Source organism: Cyprinus carpio, chromosome A7, assembly GCF_018340385.1.
Source record: "Cyprinus carpio isolate SPL01 chromosome A7, ASM1834038v1, whole genome shotgun sequence".
Taxonomy (NCBI): domain Eukaryota; kingdom Metazoa; phylum Chordata; class Actinopteri; order Cypriniformes; family Cyprinidae; genus Cyprinus; species Cyprinus carpio.
The window spans coordinates 35,589,763-35,615,109 of NC_056578.1; the positions used below are offsets into that span (position 1 = coordinate 35,589,763).

A 25,347-nucleotide genomic window follows, 5' to 3' on the forward strand; every position below is an offset into this window, starting at 1 on the left:
ACTAGTTGAGACAGTGAAAACTTAAAATTTTTAGTTGAATGAACAAATTCAGTAACCGCAAATTGTCAACATAAAAAAATTCGTTGAAACAACTAAACTGCTAAATAATTTTTTACAGTGTGTTTTACTTCAATGAAAGGATGGATTTTTGTGACTTTTTAAGATGTAAAATCAAAAGGATAAACAACGCAGATAGATTTTCACAGCCGCCTTTGCATATATTTACCAAGGGGGCAATAATTCTGAAAACTGTATACAGGTATAGTGAGACTGAAATGAAGTTACACTGACTTGAAATCTTTGAAGAGAACATAACTAGCTTTACAAGGCTAGGCTGCAGAAAAGCCCAAATTCAAATACCTCCATTTCAATATGAAAAACTTGCTTCTCACGCTCCAATCAACAACCACTAAAACTCGAATCCTGCTGTTTTTCTTGTTCGAAACACAGTTTTAGTTAGATCTCATCTGGTATCCTTTTTACAAAATAATTACAGAGTTACTGTAACTTTAAAGCATGTACTCACTATAGAGTTAGGATTAGTTGCTTTCATATGCATAATTTACTGTTCTTGCTATAGTAAGCATATGTAATATATACACTGAACAAAATTATGAACGCAACACTTGTTTTTATCCCCATTTTTCATGAGCTGAACTCAAAGATCTAAGACTTTTTCTATGTACACAAAAGGCCTATTTCTCGCAAATATCGTTAACATATCTGTCTGAATCTGTGTTAGTGAGCACTTCTCCTTTGCCGAGATAATCCATCCACCTCACAGGTGTGGCATATCAAGATGCTGATTAGACAACATGATTATTGCACAGGTGTGCCTTAGGCTGGCCACAATAAAAGGCCACTCTAAAATGTGCAGTTTTACTGTATTGGGGGTCCGAGGGGGTCTAAAAACCAGTCAGAATCTGGTGTGACCACCATTTGCCTCATGCAGTGCAACACGTTTCCTTCGCATAGAGTTGATCAGGTTGTTGATTGTGGCCTGTGGAATGCTGGTCCACTCCTCTTCAATGGCTGTGCGAAGTTGCTGGATATTGGCAGGAACTGGAACACGCTGTCGTATACGCTGATCCAGAGCATCCCAAACATGCTCAATGGGTGACATGTCCAGTGAGTATGCTGGCCATGCAAGAACTGGGATGTACAGATCCTTGCTAAATGGGACCGTGCATTATCATGTTGCAACATGAGGTGATGGTCGTGGATGAATGGCACAACAATGGGCCTCAGGATCAGTTCACGGTATCTCTGTACCTTCAAAATGCCATCAATAAAATGCACCTGTGTTCGTTGTCCATAACATATACCTGCCCATACCCTAACCCCACCACCACGGACAACTCGATCCACAACATTGACATCAGCAAACCGCTCACCCACACGACTCCATACACGCTGTCTGCCATCTGCCCTGTACAGTGAAAACCGGGATTCATCTGTGAAGAGAACACCTCTCCAAAGTGCCAGACACCATTGAATGTGAGCATTTGCCCACTCAAGTCGGTTACAACGACGAACTGCAGTCAGGTTGAGACCCTGATGAGGATGACGAGCATGCAGATGAGCTTCCCTGAGACGGTTTCTGACAGCTTGTGCAGAAATTCTTTGGTTATGCAAACCGATTGTTGCAGCAGCTGTCTGGGTGGCTGGTCTTAGATCAGGAGGTGAAGATGCTGGATGTGGAGGTCCTGGGCTGGTGTGTTTACACGTGGTCTGCGGTTGTGAGGCCGGTTGGATGTACTGCCAAATTCTCCAAAACACCCTTGGAGATGGCTTTTGGTAGAGAAATGAACATTCAATTCACGGGCAACATCTCTGGTGGACATTCCTGCAGTCAGCATGTCAATTGCACGCTCCCTCAAAATTTGCAACATCTGTGGCATTGTGCTGTGTGATAAAACTGCACATTTTAGAGTGGCCTTTTATTGTGGCCAGCTAAAGGCACACCTGTGCAATAATCATGCTGTCTAATCAGCATCTTGATTTGCCACAGCTGTGAGGTGGATGGATTATCTCGGCAAAGGAGAAGCGCTCACTAACACAGATTTAGACAGATTTGTGAACAATGAGAGAAATAGGCCTTTTGTGTACATAGTCTTAGATCTTTGAGTTCAGCTCATGAAAAATGGGGGCAAAAACAAAAAGTGTTGCATTTATAATTTTGTTCAGTGTATAACAAGGTCACTGTAAAATAAAGAGTTACCGGTTTGACTCAAATGAAAAACAAAAGTTGGTCGATACCAAGATTATCCTATGTTTGAGTATAATGCAAGATGTAGACTGAACAAAAACAGTAAAACAAATTTGTTTAATAAAATATGCAGTGTAAAACAATGCCTAAATCAGTCAAGATTCTTGCAGCTGAGAGGTAAAAAAATTATTAAAAAAAAAGACAGAAGACGCCTAAAAATATCATACAAAAAGTTTGAAAAATCAGTGCCTTTCAAAAATGGTAAATTTACAGTATAATTCATGCTTTAGATCAATCTTTAATGCCAAAGTTAAAATGTTGAAAAAAAAACTCATTTTTCAAAAAGCATTACATTAAATATACAGGTAAAGAGCTCTGGACAAACATCCTAAGCCATATTATAGCCGTTTACCTACTGAGCAATCAGAGCAAATATTGTCTTTTCAGTTGGGAGGGGGAGGGGGAGGGGGAGAGGCAAGTTCCTCGTAAGACTGCTCCCATTAAAAGAACACTTCAACTCAAAGAATCTTTTTGTTTATGCTGATGCAAGAACAGTGCTATTATTTCAGTTCCAACTTTAAACATAGTATGGAATTCACCAGACCATAAATTAAAGTACAAAATGGTCTCATATTTTTGCACTTTTAAACCAATGTGGCTCTTACGCAGAGGACAAAAAAAAGAAAAAAAAAAAAGAAAATATTAAATTCTTAATCCTCTCCTCCTCCAAACATGTCCGACAGCTTCTTAAAGCGTGGGCCCCACTCATTGAGGAAGTCATAGTCTTGGTCCTGTCCTGAGCTGGAAGAGTTGAGGGAGCTGAGTGAACCCCCATCAGAGCCACCTCCTTCATAGTCAAACACCAGGAGGGAGTCGTATGGGGGTGCGTTGGAATCGTTATCCGCAGCCTTCAGATTCTGTGGTACAAAGAGCTGTGTTATTGCCATACATACACCTTGTTATAAAAAAGATATGAAACAGACCTTTCAGTGGAGAGTTTACAATATTCTAGCGGTCCCCCCACAGTGAGTTTAAGGCGACCATTATTTTAGAACGTTTCCCCTTACTGTTTCCATGGCGACGCGTCGTCCTTGACACATGACACCATGGCCGCAATAACACTATGACAGATGGATCACTTTTATTTCGTTTTTCCTTTTTAATTTAAAATATTCACAAACTTGCTTACCATGTCATGGACAATCTGATATTCCAATTAAAATGTGTAAGTGAGTGTTTTGTCATTTAAAAACCTTTCTAAATGATTTTGATCGTGATCTGTAATCTTTGGTAGTGATCTGTAATGTTTGTTGGGGGTGAAGTTTGTTGGTTCCTGTCAGTTGGATTTACAGCATGTGAATTCATCAATTTCTCCCAAAATACAAGTAATAAGTGGCCGGTGAACTGGGAGAAGAATAGAGTGAACCTTATAGCTACTTACACTATGTATAATCTGATATGAATAAAACACATCAGCAAATGTGGGACGTCGTGGCCTATTGGTTAGAGAGTTTGACTCCTAACCCTAAGGTTGTGGGTTCGAGTCTCCGGCCGGCAATACCACGACTGAGGTGCCCTTGAGCAAGGCACCAAATCTCCAAATGCTCCCCGGGCACCACAGCATAAATGGCTTCCCACTGCTCTGGGTGTGTGTTCACTGCTGTGTGTGCACTTTGGATGGGTTAAATGCAGAGCACGAATTCTGAGTATGGGTCACCATACTTGGCTGTATGTCATGTCACTTTCACTTTTTTGTTTTTTTAATTTGAATGGATGTGTTATTGTTGCTTCCATAGACATGTTTGTATTTTACAAAATCTAAATTTATTGTTTTACAAGTACTTGTGTATTTACATGTCTGAAACCTAAAATATGTATTGTGTGGTTAAGAACATTGCATAGTTGTGATAATGACAAGCGCAGTGCACGTCTCTCTCTGGCCCAACGTCTGCCAACCCGCGAAAGCACAGTTTGAATTTGGCAGTTATGTGACGTCAGCGAACACTCTAAACCCCATATGTGGGACTGTACTCCCAGGAGCACGGAAATAAAAATCCCATATGTGGCACCATACTGCTCAAAGGGTTAAAGGATTAGTTCACTTCCAGAATAAAAATTTTTTGATAATTTACCCACCCCCATGTCATCCAAGATGTTCATGTCTATTTTTCTTCAGCTGAAAAGAAATTAAGGTTTTTGAGGAAAACATTCCAGGATTTTTCTCCATATAATAGACTTCAATGGTGCTCAACGAATTGAAGCTTCAAAACTGCAGTATCAATACAGTTTCAAAGGGCTCTACACGATCCCAGCCAAGGAATAAGGGTCTTGTCTAGCGAAATTAGTCATTTAAAAAAAAAAAAAATAATAATAATTCATACACACACATCACCCGTTCCACCACATCCCAAAGCTGCTCTATTAGATTGAGATCTGGTGACTGTAGAGGCCTAACTATCTGAGTTAAGTGATCTCATTGTCATGTCAAAGAAACCAGTCTGAGATTTGAGCTTTGTGACATGGTGCAGTTTCCTGGTGGAAGTACACTGTAGTCATAAAGGGATGGACATGATCAGCAACAATGCTCAGGTACGCTGTGGCATTTAAACGATGCTCATTTGGTACTAAGGGGCCCAAAGTGTGCCAAGAAAATATCCCCCACACAATTACACCACTAGCCTGAACCGTTGAGACAAGGCAGGATGGATCCATGCTTTCATGTCCTTTACGCCAAATTCTGACCCTACCATCTGAATCGAGACTTATCAGATCAGGCAACATTTTTCCAATCTTCTATTGTTCAATTTTGTGAGCCTGTGCGAATTGTAGCCTCTGTTTCCTGTTCTTAGCAGACAGGAGCAACACCCAGTGTGGACTTCTGCTGCTGTAGCCCATCTGCTTCAGGGTTCGACGTGTTGTGTGTTCAGAGATGGTATTCTGCATACCTTGGTTGTAATGAGTGGTTATTTGAGTTACTGTTGCCCTTCTTTCATCTCTAACCAGTCTGCCCATTCTCCTTTGACCTCTGACATCAACAAGGCATTTTCGTCCACACAACTGCCACTCACTAGATATTTTCTCTTTTTTGGACCATTCTCTGTAAACTAGTTAGTTTGATACTCAGACCAGCCAGTCTGGCACCAACAACCATTACACGTTCAAAGTCACTTAAATCCCCCTTCTTCCCCATTCTGATGCTCGGTTTGAACTTCAGCAAGTCATCTTCACATCTAGATGCCTAAATACATTGAGTTGCTGCCATGTGATTGGCTGATTAGCAATTTGTTTAACCAAGCAATTGAATAGGTGTACCTAATAAAGTGGCCGTGAGTGTATGCATGTGCGCGTATACACACTTTTTAATTGCAAATGCTTGTCTTGCACTAGCTCAGCCTCACAGATTACATAATCACGCATGTGACAGAGCACTTACTCAATGTTTACAAAGCGAACGTACAAAGTCAAACACCCTTTACAAAAAAGGTTAAACAACCATGTCGGATGATTTTAAAGTTTGAGGAGAAAATGAGTTTTTCGTCCTAGCTTACCTTTTTGAACTCAAGTACACAGACGAAGAGCTAACCGCGTGTGACGTTTCCAATGTGATTATGTAATCCGCAGACACGCATGAGCAAGCAGAGTTAGAGCAAGATGAGCATTTGCTGTAAAAAAAAAAATTAAGAAAATGACTGATCATTTCGCTAGATAAGACCCTTATTTCTTGGCTGGGATTGTATAGACCCCTTTGAAGCTGCACTGAAACTGCAATTTTAACCTTCAATGCATTGCGCACCATTGAAGTCCATAATATGGAGAAAAGTCCTTTTTGACTGAAGACAGACATAAACATCTTGGATGTCAAGGGGGTAAGTAAATTATTGGGAAATTTTTATTCTGGAAGTGAACTAATCCTTTAAGACAGTAACAGATCACTTACATCATCAATGAATGTCCCAATCTCCTCAGGATTGCCTGGTCGTTTTCTATACTGAGGTGCTGACAGGAAAGTGGGCGCCACATCATTTCGGAACACTTCAGGTCTGCTGTCCAAGCCCCGATGCAACGCACTCAAATCATAGTCCTGTGCAGAAAGGGTGTTTGATATGAAAGAACTGCAAAGAGGAAATTAACTGCTACAAAGCATGCAGAAGGCAGGGGTTAAAGCAAAACAAACCAAAAATCCTGAGCGGGAAAAAAAAGAAAAGAAAAGAAAAGAAAATGATTTTCCTTGAAACTAACTAGTAACGTATCTGCCATTGTCATTAGCCCTTGATAGGTTCAGATTATAGATTATGGTGGGATATTTGAAACCGCAATACCAAGAAAGGTTAGTCACTACAATATGGTGCAAACACATGTAACATTTAGGATGCTTTTGATATCAAGTTTTGCCAGTCAGCTTTGTCCTTGACAGGGTAGAAGATGACCTACAAATCTAAAACATTAAATTTCTGAAATTGTTTTGTTCAAAAGAAATAAATGGTAAATTAAATACTAGGAACTGAATAAAATAGGAAATACACAAAGACAGTTTACTACAGTTCAGTTTAAATAACAAAAACATTAAAAATGGTCCAAGAACTAGTAACTTTATCAGGGTTTGTACAGAAACTGCAGAATAAACATTCTAGGACTTAAAGGGATAGTTCACCCAAAAATCAAAATTATGTCATTAATGACTCACCCTCATGTCGTTCCAAACCCGTGAGACCTCCGTTCATCTTCGGAACACAGTATAAGATATTTTAGATTTAGTCCGAGAGCTTTCTGTCCCTCCATTGAGAATGTATGTACGGTATACTGTCCACGTCCAAAAGGGTAATAAATACATCTTCAAAGTAGTCCATGTGACATCAGAGGGTCTGTTAGAATTTTTTGAAGCATCGAAAATACATTTTGGTCCAAGAATATCAAAAAACTACGACTTTATTCAGCATTGACTTCTCTCCCGGGTCTGTTATGAGCGCGTTCACCTCACATCCGGTTCGCGAACGAATCACTCGATGTAACCGGATCTTCTTGAACCAGTTCACCAAATCGAACTGAATCGTTTGAAACGGTTCGCGTCAACAATAAGCATTAATCCACAAATGACTTAAGCTGTTAACTTTTTTAACATGGCTGACACTCCCTCTGAGTTCAAATAAACCAATATCCCGGAGTAATTCATTTACTCAAACAGTACACTGACTGAACCGAGCCAGATAACGAACGAAACATTGACTTGTTCTCGAGTCAAGAACCGTTTCTGTCGGACGCGTGCGATTCGAGAACCGAGGAGCTGATGATACTGCGCATGCATGATTCAGACTGACACACAGCGCGTCTGAACTGAACTGGTTCTTTTGGTGATTGATTCTGAACCGATTCTGTGCTAATGTTATGAGCGCGGGTAAACCGAAGGCTTCAATCAAGGGCAATCATCGCCAATGAAGTCATTACGTCGAGCGCAAAAGAACTGGTGAACCGTTTTTCGGCAACCGGTTTATTGAATCAAACTAACCGGTTCGCTGAGAAGAACAGAACTTCCCATCACTACCGGTGATCCGAAAACCGATGCAACCGTTTGTTGACTCGAGAACGAGTCAATGTTTCGTTCGTTATCTGGCTCGGTCATCAGTTCAGTCAGTGTACTGTTTGAGTAAATGAATTACTCCGGGATATTGATTTATTTGAACTCAGAGGGAGTGTCAGCCATGTTAAAAAAGTTAACAGCTTAAGTCATTGGTGGATTAATGCTTATTGTTGACGCGAACCGTTTCAAACGATTCAGTTCGATTTGGTGAACTGGTTCAAGAAGATCCGGTTACATCGAGTGATTCGTTCGCGAACCGGATGTGAGGTGAACGCGCTCATAACAGACCCGGGAGAGAAGTCAATGCTGAATAAAGTCGTAGTTTTTGATATTTTTTGGACCAAAATGTATTTTCGATGCTTCAAAAAATTCTAACGGACCCTCTGATGTCACATGGACTACTTTGAAGATGTATTTATTACCCTTTTGGACGTGGACAGTATACCGTACATACATTCTCAATGGAGGGACAGAAAGCTCTCGGACTAAATCTAAAATATCTTATACTGTGTTCCGAAGATGAACGGAGGTCTCACGGGTTTGGAACAACATGAGGGTGAGTCATTAATGACATAATTTAGATTTTTGGGTGAACTATCCCTTTAAGGATTTGCACTACTTTAAGGACTAAAATCAGATCTCACTTATCAATATTGTTATTATCTTTAAAAATTCTAATAAATAAACTAAAACAAAAATGGTACAAATAAAGTGCAGCACATGCAAAGAATGCATGACTGTGGAAACTTTTAATATTTGAAAGGATGCTATGTTAAAGCTTTCCTTATTCAAACTTTTTTCCATGAATATATGACTGACCTGAAGAATAAAAGCCATGTCATACACTTGAAAATTATGAGCTTTATCACACTCAGGGGTGCGACAACTCACTTAGCACACAAGGTGAGACAAAATGCAGATACTTTGTTCACTAAAACGAGACAACATTTTAATACTTTGACATATTTTGTCATTTAAAAAATTTCTTGATTACAAATAATAGAAATGCAGTTGTATTTTGAAATGGTTTAGCTAATCTAGTGCTTGACTAATATGATTTTGACAAGTGAGTAATTGATATTTTTTAGTAATACAAATAGAAATAAGTGGAAAAACAGGCTTTAATATTACTTTATATATGAAGTAATGATGAGGCAATAATAATTGGCCTCAAATAAAGTATCAAAACCAAGTACATGGTTTTACTGAACAACACTGTTAAAGGGGTCATATTATGCGATTTCAAGTTTTCTTTTCTCCTTGGAGTGTTACAAGCTCTCGGTGCATAAAGAAGATCTGTAAAGTTGCAAAGACTAAAGTCTCAAACCCAAAGAGATATTCTTTATAAAAGTTAAGTCAACCACACACCCCTAAAATGGCTCGTTCTAACACGCCACCAAGTCACGATGTGGGAAGATTTGCATAACACCGCTCAAATGTTCACGCAAAGATGGCGCCAAACCAATCCAAGATGGCGCCGAGCATGGCGGCCGTGTTGCGAGCTCCGAGTAAACTTTGCAGTTTTTCGTTTGTTTTACTTTTTTTTTTTTTGTTGTTCTACGTGTTGGATGTTGTTTGTATAACTGTCTACGACAGACACACGCTTATAAACATTGGTTCCTACGTCGCGGAACGCAAACCGGACTTTGAGTTCTTGAACGCCGGCGCTTTGTTTACAGACACCGCATCAGAGCCCTTTGTCTGGGCTGCGCGGGCGCGACCGAGGAAACGCCGCCGGAAAAGAGGGAAGAGAGCCGGCGTCCTTGTCAGACTCAGACGTCGTCCCCTCCGACCTCCTCTCCCATCCATTTTGCTGGCTAACGTTCAGTCACTGGACAACAAACTTTGCGAACTGCGGGCACGTATCTCATACCAACGAGAAACAAGTGACTGCTGCATTATTTGCCTCACAGAAACCTGGATGTCTGCAGTGGTTCCAGACTCAGCCATCGAGCTTACGGGGTTCTCCGTGCACCGCTCGGACAGAACGAAAGAGCTCACAGGGAAAAGCAGAGGTTGGGGGCGTTCGTTTCTTTATCAACAACTCGTGGTGTGATGAAAGGAACCTACACTATTAAATCCTTCTGCTCCCCTGATCTGGAATTTCATATGCTTCTGTGTCGAACATTCTGGCTACTGAGGGATTTCACAGCGGTCATAATTACCGCTGTTTACATTCTCCCTCAAGCCAACACAGACCAGGCACTCAAGGAACTGTATGGGAATATAAGTGAGCAGGAAACCACGTACCCAGATGCAGCGTTTATTGTTATGGGGGACTTTAACAAAGCCAACTTCAGAACGATAGCTCCGAAATATTTTCAACACATCACCATCAACACGCGTGGTGATCGTGTACTGGACCACTGCTACTCTCCTTTCCGGGACGCCTACAAATCTCTCCCACGCCCACCTTTCAGCAAATTGGATCACTCTTCCATTCTGCTGCTGCCTGCTTATAGGCAGAAACTGAAACGGGAAGCACCCGCCCTCAGGACAATGCAATGCTGGTCGGACCAATCAGATGCTATACTACAAGACTGTTTTGATCACGTGGACTGGGACATGTTCCGGGCAGCGTCTGATGACGACATAGAGGCGTACTCAGAAACTGTAACGTGTTTCATCAGGAAGTGTGTAGAAGATGTAGTGCCGACAAAAACAATCCACATCTACCCCAACCAAAAACCGTGGATTAATAGCGATGTTCGAGCAGCCTTGTCAGCGCGGACATCCGCTTTTAAATCCGGAAACGCTGATGATCGCAAACAAGCCAGTTACGATCTCAGGAAATCCATCAAAGCCGCAAAAAGACAATACAAAAACAAAGTTGAAGAACAATTCAACACCAGCGATGCAAGAGGCATGTGGCAGGGAATCAATAAAATCACAGACTTTAAAGGGAACAAACCAGCTACTGTGAACATTGCCGCCTCTCTACCGGACGAGCTGAATAACTTTTATGCTCTTTTCGAGGCTCACAACACCACCCACACAGAGAGCGCTCCCACAGCTGCTGCAGAAGATGTGAGTGCACTCTCCGTCTCTGTCGCGGATGTGACCCGATCCTTCTCACGGGTGAATATCCGCAAGGCTGCGGGTCCTGATGGCATCCCAGGCCGTGTGCTCTGAGCATGCGCATTCCAGCTAGCCGGTGTTTTTACAGACATTTTCAACCTCTCCCTCTCTCTGTCTGTGGTTCCCTCAAGCTTAAAAAAATCCACTATTGTGCCCATACCAAAGAAAAATAAAATCGCATGCTTGAATGACTGGAGGCCTGTTGCTCTGACAGCAAGTGTTTTGAGAGACTCATCAGAGACTACATCTGCTCTGTGCTGCCTGTCTCACAGGATCCGCTACAATTTGCATATCTTAGAAACCGTTCTACAGACGATGCTATTGCTTTCACCCTACACACTGCTCTCTCCCACCTGGAAAATAAGAACACCTATGTGAGAATGCGGTTTGTGGACTACAGCTCAGCATTTAACACCATAGTGCCTGCCACACTTGTTACGAAGCTCCAGACTCTGGGACTAAACAGATCTCTGTGCAGCTGGATTCTGGACTTCCTAACAGGCAGAAGCCAGGTGGTCAGAATGGGCAACAATACTTCATCCCCGCTGACCCTCAACACTGGTGCTCCTCAGGGCTGTGTCCTCAGCCCGCTCCTATACTCCCTGTACACACGACTGTACAGCCACACACAGCTCCAACGTCATCATCAAATTCGCTGATGACACAACGGTGATAGGCCTGATCACCGACAACGATGAGACGGCCTACAGAGAGGAGGTGAGCACCCTGACTAAATGGTGTCAGGAGAACCACCTCTCACTCAACATCGACAAGACCAAGGAGCTGGTGGTGGATTTCAGGAGACAGAGCAGAGAACACACACCCATCACCATCGACAAGAGACCTGTGGAGCGGGTAAGCAGCTTCAAGTTCCTCGGTGTTAACATCAGTGAAGATCTCACTTGGTCTACACACACTGATGCAGTGCTGAAGAAGGCACATCAACGCCTCTTCTTCCTGAGACGGCTGAGGAAGTTTGGAATGAGCCCCAGCATCCTCAGATCATTCTACACTTGCACTATAGAGAGCATCCTGACGGGCTGCATCACTGCCTGGTTTGGAAACAGCACCGCTGGCAACCGCAAAGCTCTGAAAAGGGTCGTGCGAACTGCCAGCCACATTGTTGGAGGTGAGCTTCCCTCCCTCCAGGACATCTACACCAGGCGGTGTATAAGGAAATCCCGGAGGATCATCAGTGACTCCAGCCATCCTTCCCACAGACTGCTCTCTCTGCTGCCCTCAGGAAGACGTCTCCGCAGCATCCGATCCCGCACTAGCCGACTGAGGGATAGCTTTTTTTTTTTTGAATGATTTGCAGCAGACTCTCTGACGGCTCGAGACTTCAACCCTGGCATGGGGAAAAAGGTCTACAACACCGTTGTAGTCATTCAACACCGAACTATTTAATACAATAATCTACCTGCTACCACTGGATTCCATCCATTGCACATCCATAACATTTCTGTATCCAGCCCACGTACACTCTGTTGCACCTTAGCATATTTTCATGCGTATATATGTCTACATAATGTAGAATGTGTACATTCTGTGTATAATGTATAATGTGTAGTGCTAACTGTATGTATGTACATATTGCGTAAAATGTGTAGTGCTAACTGTAAGTATGTCCAATAGTACACTGTGTGTACTGACTATATGTGTGTGCATATTGCATATTTTCACCTGTTGAAGTCTGTATGGTTATATGTTAACTGTTTCTGCAATTTCTGGTGCACGCTCCCAAGAATTTCACTCACCAAGGCACATGTGCTGTGGTGATGTGACAATAAAAGTGACTTGACTTGACTTGACAAAGGCTGCGTAACTTTTCTCGCTGTTGCCGCCACTTCCATGTTGTGGAGATGCTGTTTCGTTGTGAAAACGAAAATACTTTGTTTGGCCTTCCAAAAGAGGACACAACTAGAAATCAGTGGTTAAGTTGCATTTACAACACTGTTCAGAGCTAGGGGCGCAAGGACTGGAATTGAGAACTGCTGGTGTAGAGTAGCGCTTCTTGTTTGTCGTTTCTCCGACCACAAATGCAGACATGATTTTGTGTTTACGCGGTGTGATGCAACGCGTAAAAACACAGTAGAAGTCATTATAATCAATTATGTCCCCACTGGATGCAACAATGCCTGGTGATGCTTCAATAACGTTTAAACCCATTTAATTTTAATATTTGGCCATATGCAAAGTCAGAAACTTTTATTTTGAAATCGCGATGAACAATAATTCTCATATTTAGAAATATGTGTATGTATTCTCCTGTGTTGGGATAGGGTTAAATGATTTACGTTACAAATCAAGTGAGTTTTCACAGATGAACGTTAATTAAGCAACCCAAACTCACCACATATGCAGAGGAAGAGTTAAGGCCCTTTCACAAGTACAGGCTTTACTGGTAAATTACCGGGAAGTTATCATTAATAGATCATGTGTGAAGAGGACTCTTTCAAAAAACCTGGTAAATTTGTTCTGGCAATCATATCATCCTTATGGAGATGACGTGATTATTCTGAGCTGTTTACAAAGCTCCGCTGCTTTAATAGCTTTCCTACGTAAATATGGCGCTAGTTGGAAAGCTTGACCATTGTGCCTCACAGCTTTTTCAATGTGTAGCGCTCGAGACCCAGGCTTCTTTTCCATTTGTCAGCTAATGCGCATCTAGTGTTTATACAGTCGAGGCCAAAAATATTGCCCCCCTTGGTAAATATGATCAAAAAAGGCTGTGAAAATTCATCTGCATTGTTAATCCTTTTGGTCTTTTATTTAAAAAATTTCACAAAAATGTATCCTTTCATTGGATAATAAGAATTTAAAACGGAGGAGAAATATCATTATGAAATGAATGTTTTTCTCAAATACTCGTTGGTCACAATTATTGGCCCCCCTATAAATTCTTATTAGTAAAATATCTCTGAAGTATATTCCCATTTATATTCACAATTTTGAGAACTCCAGCATGATTATAAACATGAAATCATCCAGCTCTGGCTTCCTGTTTCACAGAAATATAAAGAGGAGGGAAAACAAAGCCCAAATTCCCTTAATCATCCATCACAATGAGAAAAACCAAAGAATGTATTTCTGATGTGCAGCAAAAGATAATTGAGCTTCACAAATTGTTGAATTGGCTTTAAGAAAAGAGCTAGAGCAGTGAAAATTCCCATTTCCACCAGGGCTATAATTAAGAATTTCCAACCAACAGAAAATGTTACAAAACTGCCTGGAAGAGGACGTGTGTCTATATCGTCCTAATGTGCGGTGAGAAGGAGAGTTTGAGTAGCTAAAGACTCTCCAAGGGTCACAGCTGGAGAATTGCAGAAAATAGTTAAATCTCTGGTTCAGAAAACCTTTTAAAAAAAAATCGTCAAACAGAACCTACATCAACACATGTTGTTTGGGAGGGTTACAAGAAAAATTCTCCTAGCTCATTCAAAAACAAACTAAAGCATATTCAGTTATCAGCCATGACTGGAACTTTAAATGGGAGTGGATTCTATGATCAGATGAAACTAAAAAAAAAAAAAAGAGCTTTTTAGCAGCAAACACTCAAGATGGGTTTGGTGAACACAGAGAAAAAAAAGTACCCCATGTTTACAATGAAATATACTGCAGTATTTTTGATGTTGTGGGACTATATTTCTGCTGGAGGTCCTGGACATCTTGTTTAGATGCATGGCATCATGGATTCTATCAAATACCAACGGATAAAAAAAAAAAAAAAAAAAAAAAAAAAAAAATCAGTAAGTGACTGACTCTGTTAGAAATCTTACAATGGGCCATGTTTGGATCTTCCAACCGTACAATAACCCAAACACAAACCTCAAAAACAACAGAAATGGGTCACTGAGCTCAAAACCAAGCTTCTGCTATAGCCATTCCAGTCCTCTGACCTGAACCCTACGGAAAATAAGAGGAGTGAACTGAAGAGGAGAAGCACCAACATTGAGCTGGGAATCTAAAGGGTCTGGAGTGATTCTGGATGAAGGAATTGTTTCTGATCTCTTGTCAGGTGTTCTCTAACCTCATCAGGCATTATAGGAGAAAATTTAGACCTGTTAAACTGCCCAATGGAGGTTTCAAAAAGTATTGAATAAAAGGGGGCTATTAATTGTGGCCAATGTGTATTAGAGAAAAACATTTCATAATGATATTTCCCCCCATATTAAATTCTTATTATCCAATGAAAGGATACATGTGTGTGATTTTTTTAAATAAAAGACCAAAAGGATTAACAATGCAGATGAATTCTCACAGCCTTTTTTGATCATATTTACCAAGGGGGCCAATATTTTTGGCCTCGACTGTAAGAGTAAAAACTTCTGATTGGCTAGGATACTATTGAGCTAGTAATGTTAGTTTGGTTGAGAGTGAAAGCTGTGTTCCTCTTATAAACTGGTAGGTGAACTCATGAACTCGAAGGTAATATCAACAAGAGTTTTTAAACGTAGGATGAAATTTTTTTTATCCACAGCTAAACGCCGCACGCCGGAGATCCAGCACGGTGCCGGAGAACTTTAAGCCCTGAGAAGGGCAGTATAGAGTCTCAAACTACAAACATCAAGCTATCAACATTAAATCATTGCAAGCTACTACAAATATAACTGCACACAGGTTCAGACCATTGACATTTGAATGTTACGTTTACATGGAACCCAAACCACAAAGCTATTTATTAGATAGCTATGCCTTGTTACAGACCAAGGAACTCCATACTAAGTAGTTCAAAAATTTTCAGAAATGCTTATACTACAAAAAAAAATTAAGCAAAAAGACAGCGCTGCAGGCAAGGTTTTCCTGCAATAAAACAATCAAATAACATCAAATAACAGGATGCTTGACTGTCAATATTTAGTTTCGAATTTAAAAACAAACATTATGAATTTAGCCATAAAAAACTAATAAACACCTTAAAGTTTATCAAATTACAACCAACCTGATCGTCTTCTCCACCGCCTTCCTCATCATAATAGTAGATGTTGTCTCTTACATCATCTTCAGGAAGGAGGAGTTCTTTTTTGGTACTGCTTTTCCTCCTCAGGAATAAAAGCAGAAGAACGAGCACTGTGGTACAAGGAACACAACATAACTTACAATAGCAAACTTTAAAGAAAATTCAGTAGTAATGAGGAATAAACAAAAGGAACAAAGACATAAAATCAGACTGCTCTTGATCTTAAGGAAGGAGTTCAGTTCAAACACTGAATTTGTTTGGAATAGCATACTAGCATATGACTCCTTTTCTGCAGCATAGTTTATTTACACCAACCATCTGTATGCACACAGACAAACTACATTTGCTAAAATGAGCAGTATAGAGAGCACACAGTTACTGTATGCCTAGTGTATTGACTATGACAATCAAATAAACCAGCTACAATTAATTTCTTTAGCCTCATTTGATTTGACTGCCAGGGATCAGGACACAAAAAAGCATGAGAAACTACATACGCAGCAGAGTCGAGATTGCTCCCAGGATCCCAAGTACTCCAGATAGTGGCAGCCCCCCTAACCGGTTTTTGGCACACAGGACTTGATCTCCTGTGCAGTCACACACAGTTGCTTGAATGGAGCTGTCCTGATACAGCCTATGTTGATCATAAACTCTCAGGACTACATTGTAGTCCCCTTGCTCCAATGTAGACTTGAGTTGCAGAAAAACACCAGTTGCTAAAATGGGCACATTGTAATAGTTAGACATGTAGCCACTATCAACCAGCCAGCCGTTTTACTGTGAAAGAATGAGTTAAATTTCGTAACATTTGGAATTGCTCACATGTGTCATTCATCGAGGTGGACCAGTTTTTACTGGTTTCTCCTTGGGTCTCAACACTAAAGGGTGCACCAAAAGGAGGTCCATCTTTGTCCGTTATAGAGAGAAGAAATGGGGCTGATCCACGATTACAAATTGTTATATTGCTTTCATTAATAATAGGAGCGTTGTCATTTACATTCTCCAATTCAATTACCAGGGTTCCTGTGCCAGTCGCTGGAGATGTCGCTGCAAACAAGCACAAACATTAGAAAAAGGCTATGCTGCAAGAATTCCTTCTACCTAGAAAAACAAATTACCATCATCCACGGCCAATATGATAACTCTGTATTTGCCATCTTTGACATAGGCAGATTCTCTATCCATAAGGTTCCTCACTTTGATCACTCCAGTCTCTGGAGACACACTTAGCCAGCCAGCATCATCAGCCCACATTTTATACCTGGAAAGAAAGAAAGAAAGAAAGAAGGAAAGAAGGAAAGAAGGAAAGAAGGAAAGAAGGAAAGAAGGAAAGAAATAAAGAAATAAAGTAAGAAAGAAAGAAACACGTTAAAACTAGAAATGTTCATCAAGAACAACTTAATGTTGGTCTGACCAGTCTTGCCTGAAGGTTTAAAAATTTGAAATTCAAAGTTATATACAGAAATGCTGTGGTTTGAAGGCTGGGTGGAAGAAATTTGATAGTGGGCAGGATATAAACCTTGCTTGGTAGCTGCTAGACAGATGCTAAGGTGGTTGTCAGTAGTTATACTAGTGAAGTGAGACTAGGGTAAGGGACAGCCAGATGCTTTAAAGTCTTCAATGCATTCAAACCTTCCAATACGATTAAATTAGGGCTGCTCGATTATGGCAAAAATCACAATCATGATTATTTTGGTCAATACTGATTAATTGTATTGTATTAACTTTGATAAATCAAACATCCCATTTAGCAAGTCACGTTACATGATTTTACTCATTTGCACATGAAATTAGGCTTTTATTGAGGAGCAAAGCGCACCACTGGAAAGGGGGCAGAATGGGGCACAATAATCGTTTTCTCGGTTATTGTATTTCCATAATTGTTGGAGGCCGAAATCAAAACTGTATTGCAATTAACTGCACATCTCTAGATTAGATTAAAACTCAGAATTTATGAACAGTATATCAATGCTTATGTACTATCAATGCTATTATAACTATTTGATTTTTGTTAACTATCAGACCTGGTAGCCTTTAGAGGAATCAGTCAGAAAAGGAAACGCTTATTAAAAAACAAAAAAAGTAAATTCCTTACGTCATTTTCTGTGATTTTCCAGTATCTGGATCAGTGGCTGTATACGTAACCAATACAGTATCAACTGGTGAATCTTCAGGTTTGAAAATAACCTTCTCCTTTGGATTAAACTCGGGAGGCTCATTCACATCTTCTACATTGACAGTGACTGTGGCAGTGGAAGTGGGCAAAGAACCAACAAAAGGATCATCATTCTCAACAACCACAGACAGAACGTATTGCTTTGTCTTCTCAAAGTCCAGGGGCTAAATGGAAAATAAAGTGTCTTTTACTAAGGCATGTCATCACTATTAATTCACTGGACAAACACATGAGCAGCACACAGTACCTTTACAGTGGTGATGATGCCCTCCAGCTGGCTGGGTCCAGTACTGACGCTGAAAAACCCACCCTTGTCACCACTAATAATCCGATACTTGGTTGACCAGGCAGGTGATCCAACTTCATCTCCATCAGTAACTGTAAGTTTGGCCACTATAGCCCCTAATTCATTCTCTGGGATGGATACGGTGTGCTAAAATAAGATGTATGGTATGCATTAAGTATTAAGGAGTTCAAACACCTATAAATGGTACAGTATAACATTCTGAATACATAAATATACATTACCAAAGTTTGCTCAAACTGTGGTGGGTTATCATTGCTGTCAGTAACAGTAATAACAGCTGTGCCAGTGGTTGCCAAACCTTCTCCTTCCATGTCAGCGGCCACTATTAACAAAGTATATCTGGGCCATTGCTGAAAAGGAAGATGACCAATGAGTTTGTTTACATCAAGACATTTTATCACCACTTTGAGATTCATCAAATGTCACTTCTCGCCTCTCTGTCCATGCCTGGTTCTCGCACACGAATGGTTCCAGATAAAATGTTGATATCAAACATGTTTGGTTTTGGAAATTGTGGCTCTTGGCTGACAATCACATAGCTGACTATACCATTGTTCGTTTCTGGGTCATCTGCATCAGTGGCTGTGACCGTCATAAACTCATAACCTTTGGTGAGAGAATAAAGACTAATTAGGTGGGGTAAAAGCTGCAGAGGCATTTGAAGGGGAGAAAAAAAAGAAAGGAAAAAAAAAAGCATACAAGCCATTTTATTGAGAAACTGCACCATACACCTACCTTTTCCAGCAGCTTCATGAACATGTCCATTAAAAGGATTTTGAGTAAACACAGGCCTATTATCATTTTGGTCGATCACGTTGATGACAATTTCCATTGGTTTTTCTTCTATATTACTCACATCACGTGCTGTAGCATGAGCTATAAGCTAAAGAAATTAGAATAAATTTGGGCATGTTAAGGGGCAAATACTGAATGAGCTTCTTTAAAGTATTTTAGTCCATGTTTATTAGCTTCGAGACACTGATGTGCAAGAAAAACATCTTAATCTTTAGTAGATATACAAATTTAAAATGCAAGGTGTCATGCAAACACGTGAAAAAAAAAACTGATTAAAAGAGGACAGTTTTCAAAGAATTAAGAGTGATCAGACAGTTCAATGCTTTAAACACACCAAGAACTAAATGTTGATTTTAAATGTTTGAGACTAAAAATCAGCTTACTCTGTATGAAGCTTTTTTTTCTCTGTCAAGTGGCTGAGTCACAAGGAGATTCCCTGATAATCTTTCAACAGTGAAAATTCCCTTTGGGTCCTCATTTGCCCCTTCACCGGTGATGCTGTATTGCATTTGAGTTTCCTTGGCATAGTCTGACTTTATCTAAACACAGAAAGCAACAAGAGAACAAAGTCAGTGACAAACAAACCTCTTTCTGAACAGTCCTTTAATGATTTCCACTCACCTGGACCAGCTTCACTGGGAACGGACCTCTGCTATTCTCAGGTACATGGAATGGAGGTATAACCCAACCTCTCTTTGCTCTCTTTGAAGACTTTGGAAAAGTCAGAACCTGATCAGAGGGCAATTCCATCTAAAAATATTAGATAAATAGGTTAGTAAAACACACTGAATGACAAAACATTTGTTTACAATTAAAGATAGAACACTTTTGTACTAGTGAACATGAAAAACAACATTTTGGCATTTGCTGATTTTTGTGCGTGATCAAGGCAGCTTGAAACTTTTGAATATTAAAATGTTTATTACAGCTACAGACTACTAAAATTGTTCTGGTAAAAACAGTATCAGTAAACATACCCTAAGAATTTTTAATCGATTTCTTCTCGTAAACTCAGAGATGTGGATTCAGACAGCAATTAAATCACCACACGACCTTGGTGTTTGTCAAAAAAAAAAAAAAAAAAAAAAAGTAGGTAATTTGGCCGGGGATTTTTACAGGGGTAGTGAGAAAAACACTGACATCCTGGATTCGGACAGCATTAAAAATCACCACCCACCCCTTGTAAATGGTGAAAATCACTTACATCCCCCTAAGAAACAATTACCGTCCGAATAGGGCTATAGACTTTAAATATTAACTGATGGTTGTCACTTTAAGTTAATCTTTATTAAATGATTAATAACTTATTTTCACAGCTTTAAGATGACAAAATCTAGACGTAACTATAGTTTATGCCCAAATATGAAAGAGGCATGTCGTCTGTACAAAGTAGTAGCCATCAGAAACCTGTCATATCTGTCCAGGGAAAAAAAAAAAATATATATATTTTTTTTTTGACTAAAGCCTGGAATACACTGCACGACTTTTAAAATTTGAACAGATTTTTAAAACACCAGGCATAATTGGCTTACTGACTTTGTAAATAGTCACAAAGGAAAACTGGGCATCATACACTAAACAACTGAGGATCATACATTACCAGACTTTCAAATTGTTCCAATCACAAAAAAACTCAAGCAGGAACGTGTACATTGTTGCTAGGAGAAATGACAAATGAAAGCAATGTGTGTTCTAAAACTGCCTGAAAATATCCAACATGTTTGATCTCCTCCGACTGGATGGAATCAAAGTCTGAAACTAAAAAAAAGTCTGCATACACTACACGATTTCTATGGAATCAGTCAACTCAAATCTGCAGACTGGCTCTGACCTTTGGCAACTAGCATCAACTTCCCCTGACTGTAAATTTATGGAAAACCGGGGCAAAAATCGTGTTGTGTATTCTAGGCATAAGAGAATAAAAATAAGTTGACATCCATTTAATAAGAGGCTTTATAATGAGGCAAGTTTATTGGTTTTTGTTATTTGATGTTTAACAGGATTGTTTAAAATAAGATGTGAGCTTATTGGGAACAGGGGTGTGCTTAAAGGGTACAAAAATGTACCCATTAAGCACATTCAGACTTTTTTCATTTAATGATGTACATCTTTATTGAAATGCTTTTTTCATTTAAATATTATTGTGTGAGATTCATATTTTATTTGAATATAATTTCTTGTACTGAAACTGATATCTTGGGCACTAAAAATGTCACAAAGTAGATTTTGGTGAGCTTAATAGGTACGTTTATCCTAATAAACATGTACAGACTAACTAAATATATCCATATACCATGTACCACAGTAAAGTACCATACATAAAAACTGAAGTGTCCAGTAGAGGTCAGGTTTGCACTGTATTGCACAGCAGTTTCTTGCATGAAATGTATTTGTACCTCTGGAGAGATGTTCATGACTGTATCCATGTGATGCTCCTTATGATGGCGGATATGCTCAACTTTGACAGATACAGTGTGCTTCTTGCCACTGGAGTCCCAAGCGTGCACAGAAAACACCTTGTGGCCGTCATGAAGAGTCACTTGTCTCTGCAGCATTACAGTCCCATCCGTATTCACATCAAACCGCTTGTCAACGGACTGAAAGAGGGTTCTTGTTCTTCCATCGCAGTTATTGAAAGTTACTGAGGCAGGGTTTATTTAAAAAGAAAAAAAATACATATAGTTATCCCCAAGACTCAGAACTTTAGTAAAGTCAATTTAAGACACTTGCAGTGGTACAGCCTCAATTCTTCACAACACTTTAAATAGATCAAATGTTTCAAACAAAAAATTATAGATGTTGCTTTAAGCATGAGGGGAAGCAACTTGCTTAGTTTGTTTTTCCACCCACAATATTGAGTGTTTAAGTAATTCATTCATTGTATTAATCAACAATTTAACCGCTCTGTATTTGTTTGAAAGATCAAACCTCTGATTTGATGAAAGGGTTTTTGAGTCTGACTAGCTAGGCCTATGTTTTCATCCATCCTGATGTTTGGGAATGCAATCGTGTGGGACAGTTATGAGAGGTGATTATAGCAAATCATTCTGGTGATGGACTTTTGCTCAGACATGTGAAAATTAAAATAACATTTGAGAAGGTGTGCGATGAGATTGGATTACTGCTCTAACAGTGCCCCAATCACATGATTTGTCGAGGCAAAGTCAGTGAGTTTGTTGGGCAATTCTGAAATTTTTATTACATCTTTGTTAATTTGCATGTCTTATTTGATTTTAAAAAAAATGCTCAAATGTTTAATTTTTTTTTTTTTTTTTTTCTAAATGCACATTTCCATTCTGAAATATCCCAAAATTTGTTTAAAAATATGTGGATGGAACCATAGCTACTGATGAGCCTTTGAGGGTACCAAAGGCGACAACACATTTTGGAGAAGTACTGCATCCCCTGCCACAATAAAGAATTTCAATTTGCAATAAAAAAAAGTCCAATGTTTCACATGTGGTATAGCTAACATGCATTCTTTATGTCCTACAACAGAATAATGCTGACTGTGTCAATCCTTTTACCAAAACTACATACCATAATTTAAACAAACACTATCCCGCTATACAGAGGTTTGCAATGGCAGTGCGGATATCCATTAGTGGTCTAAAAGGAAGTGATGAAACCAATCAGCCTTTAAGAAAAAGCCACCATTAGTGGGACACTGAAAGGATGCTCTCTCCAAGATGTACAGAGAAACTACAGATCAATTGCAATATGAAACCCCTACTGGTTAAAGGGGGGGGGTTTAAATGGCTTTAAGAGTGTTAGTCTAGTATGAAAGGATAAATCACTATGGCAGCATGTGAGATGAGGGGATAAAAATCCAAAGCTAAAAAATAAAAAATAATAAAATATTCACAAACTTTACCTGGCATGACTTACGGATAGTACAACTTAAGAGAAAAAAAAATTACATGACACTACTTGCAAAACAATTGCATTAATAGAAATATTAAAATAGAAATGTTAGAAACGTAAAATTCAGATAATACAAAAATATCTAGGATAATTTCAAACACTTAAAAAATAATAAAAAAAAGTTAAATTTGTTGGCCCTATTCTTCTTGTCCCACACCCACAGAAACTCACAGGAACGAACACATCTGAATTAGTCACAATAAGTCTCTGAAATTCCATGATTACGTAAGCCCTTGAACATGATTTTCAGAGACTTTGATTTAACTCCTGACCTCACATCCTGACATATGAGAGATCTAAAATTTGTTTAATTTAAAATATTTTTCAAACCGACAGAGTAAGTGTACTTTGCTTTGTTTAGAAATAGTTTAATGCTTAAAATATTTTGAACAACGTTCAGGTGCTTTAGCATTTTTATGAGATTTGTGAAAACCGCCTACCTCTTCCTAGTCTTTTTCCCCTATGAAGGTGATCTCTGTGGACTTTAAAAACGAATAACTCCGACTCATACCCAGGCGTACATGTCGACTCCTCTGCATATCCATGCGACAATACCTGACCAAACAAAACAAAACAAATGAGAAAAAACTGAACAAATAACAAACTGAAGACTGCATTGTCCGAAACTCCGCGTCAATTTTCGGTATGTTAAGTTACTCGATGATCAAAAAATAATAATAATAAAATCTCAACTTACCTCACAAAGAAAAATGATAACTCCCAATCGCACAGTCCTTGCACACGCCATTAGACACGCTAAAAGTCTTGTAAAATAAATCCTTCAGCGCTTTAATACTGCGAAGTCTTTAAAATACAACACAGCAGTTCCTTCCACCGTCTCAACAGCCGCAAATTGAATAAATGGTCTGCATCAGGTATAGCTTTCTGACGCAGCCAGGTGACCTCCCGCAACCGGTAATTACATGTCCAATAGCGATGTGTCATGCGCAAAAGATGCGGCTCTGAGAGCCGATGCTTTGTAGTGAATCAGAAGAGCCGGCTCGCATCGAGTGAGAGCCGGCTCCCAGTTTTTTTTCCTTTCGCCGCTTACCTCAAGGCAGAACTTTGTTTTGATTGGTCAGCAATCGCATCGCGGCCAATTAGATGTGAGGATATGGGATCATAACATTATGTAAAAACAGAGAGGGGAGGGGGAGGGGGGTGAAACAGGGCAGATAATCACAGAAAGAAGAAATAGGATCAGTCCATCAAAGCTGAGGCATCTGTTTTTTTTGAATGCCAATCTTCACTGAGGACATTTATACTGTTTGCTTGAGTTTGGTTCTAGTTCTGTTCTGTGGATTTATTTGCTGTTTTGTTGTTAATTTGTGCAATAAAATGTTTGATTAAAATATTAAACAAAACAAACAAAAGAATGGTTGTGTAACAAAATAAATGCACAAAATTAGGCAATTATAAGGATTCTCATAAAAATACTGCACATGAAAGGGTTTTCAACACACAAACCATTAATTTTTGCAAAGTTATGGTAAAATAAAGGCCTACAAAAAAATCCTCAATTAAGAGCCGTTCGGGAGTCGAAAGAGCCGGCTCTTCTTTGGGAGCTGAGCCAAAAGAGCCGGCTCTCTGAAAAGAGCCGAACTTCCCATCACATGTATGACTTTTAGACACTCCTATAACACAGACAAACACAGGTGACATCCCCACCAAACCTACGCCGTTTATGGTCATGTGAACTCATATCAGAACAATTTTAGTTTTAGCTCATATTGCACATCTTCCTTAGTAGTTTACTCATTTGATCGGTATTTCCTCTGACCCTGATGATTTACGTCAAGGCTAATGATGCAATGATTATGACTTTCATAGTCATCATTGGGCCCTTCCCCCCGACAATAACACAATAATCTCCCTAATAAGACCTAATGTTTGCTTTGTATTATATTATTGACCTTCATATTTTTGCTAATTTAAAAGATTACTCGGATATCCATAGCTAATTGCGAGTGAGAGAACAGAAAACAACATATCTGCCAGTGGCCCTTGTTTACTTTCTCTTCAGCTTGGGATGCCTCAGGCCTCTGAGATAACCTGGGTTTCATAAGCCGAGTTTTTTCATGAGTTTCCAATGTGATCACATTATCATTAATATAAGGATGTTGTTTTCAACAGATCTTGGTAAAAAAAAAAAAAAAAAGTAGTTTCTGGAGAAAGTTTTTTAAGCCACTCTATCTTTGTGCTTTTTTTTATCTTTTTGTAAACAAGATATAATGGCTCCTCCATTATCACTGTTATTATTTGTCAGGAGAGAATTTATCTCAGTTTCTGTTTTTTCCATATGTGCACATTCATTTATCTGAGC

General features: G+C 39.5%; 1 protein-coding gene across 2 annotated transcripts; it reads right to left on the reverse strand.

Annotated features, from left to right (window-relative positions):
* Positions 1–2,312: 2,312 nt before the first annotated feature.
* LOC109050309 (B-cadherin-like) lies at positions 2,313–24,631 on the reverse strand. 2 transcript variants are annotated; one of them, XM_042760966.1, is made up of 16 exons: positions 23,722–24,629; positions 23,465–23,579; positions 21,497–21,741; positions 19,722–19,850; positions 19,484–19,639; positions 19,041–19,188; positions 18,739–18,911; positions 18,527–18,655; positions 18,246–18,431; positions 17,918–18,162; positions 16,941–17,083; positions 16,645–16,869; positions 16,320–16,538; positions 15,805–15,932; positions 6,147–6,290; positions 2,313–3,126 (listed from the first exon to the last, which is right to left on the reverse strand). In XM_042760966.1, the coding sequence occupies exons 1-16, from the start codon at positions 23,770–23,772 to the stop codon at positions 2,920–2,922; spliced, it is 2,643 nt and encodes an 880-aa protein (XP_042616900.1). In that variant the 5' UTR covers positions 23,773–24,629; the 3' UTR covers positions 2,313–2,919. The 2 variants fall into 2 exon arrangements, with proteins under 2 accessions (XP_042616900.1, XP_042616901.1); XM_042760967.1 differs by lacking the exons at positions 18,739–18,911; positions 19,041–19,188 and having other exon boundaries at positions 23,722–24,631.
* Positions 24,632–25,347: the final 716 nt, after the last annotated feature.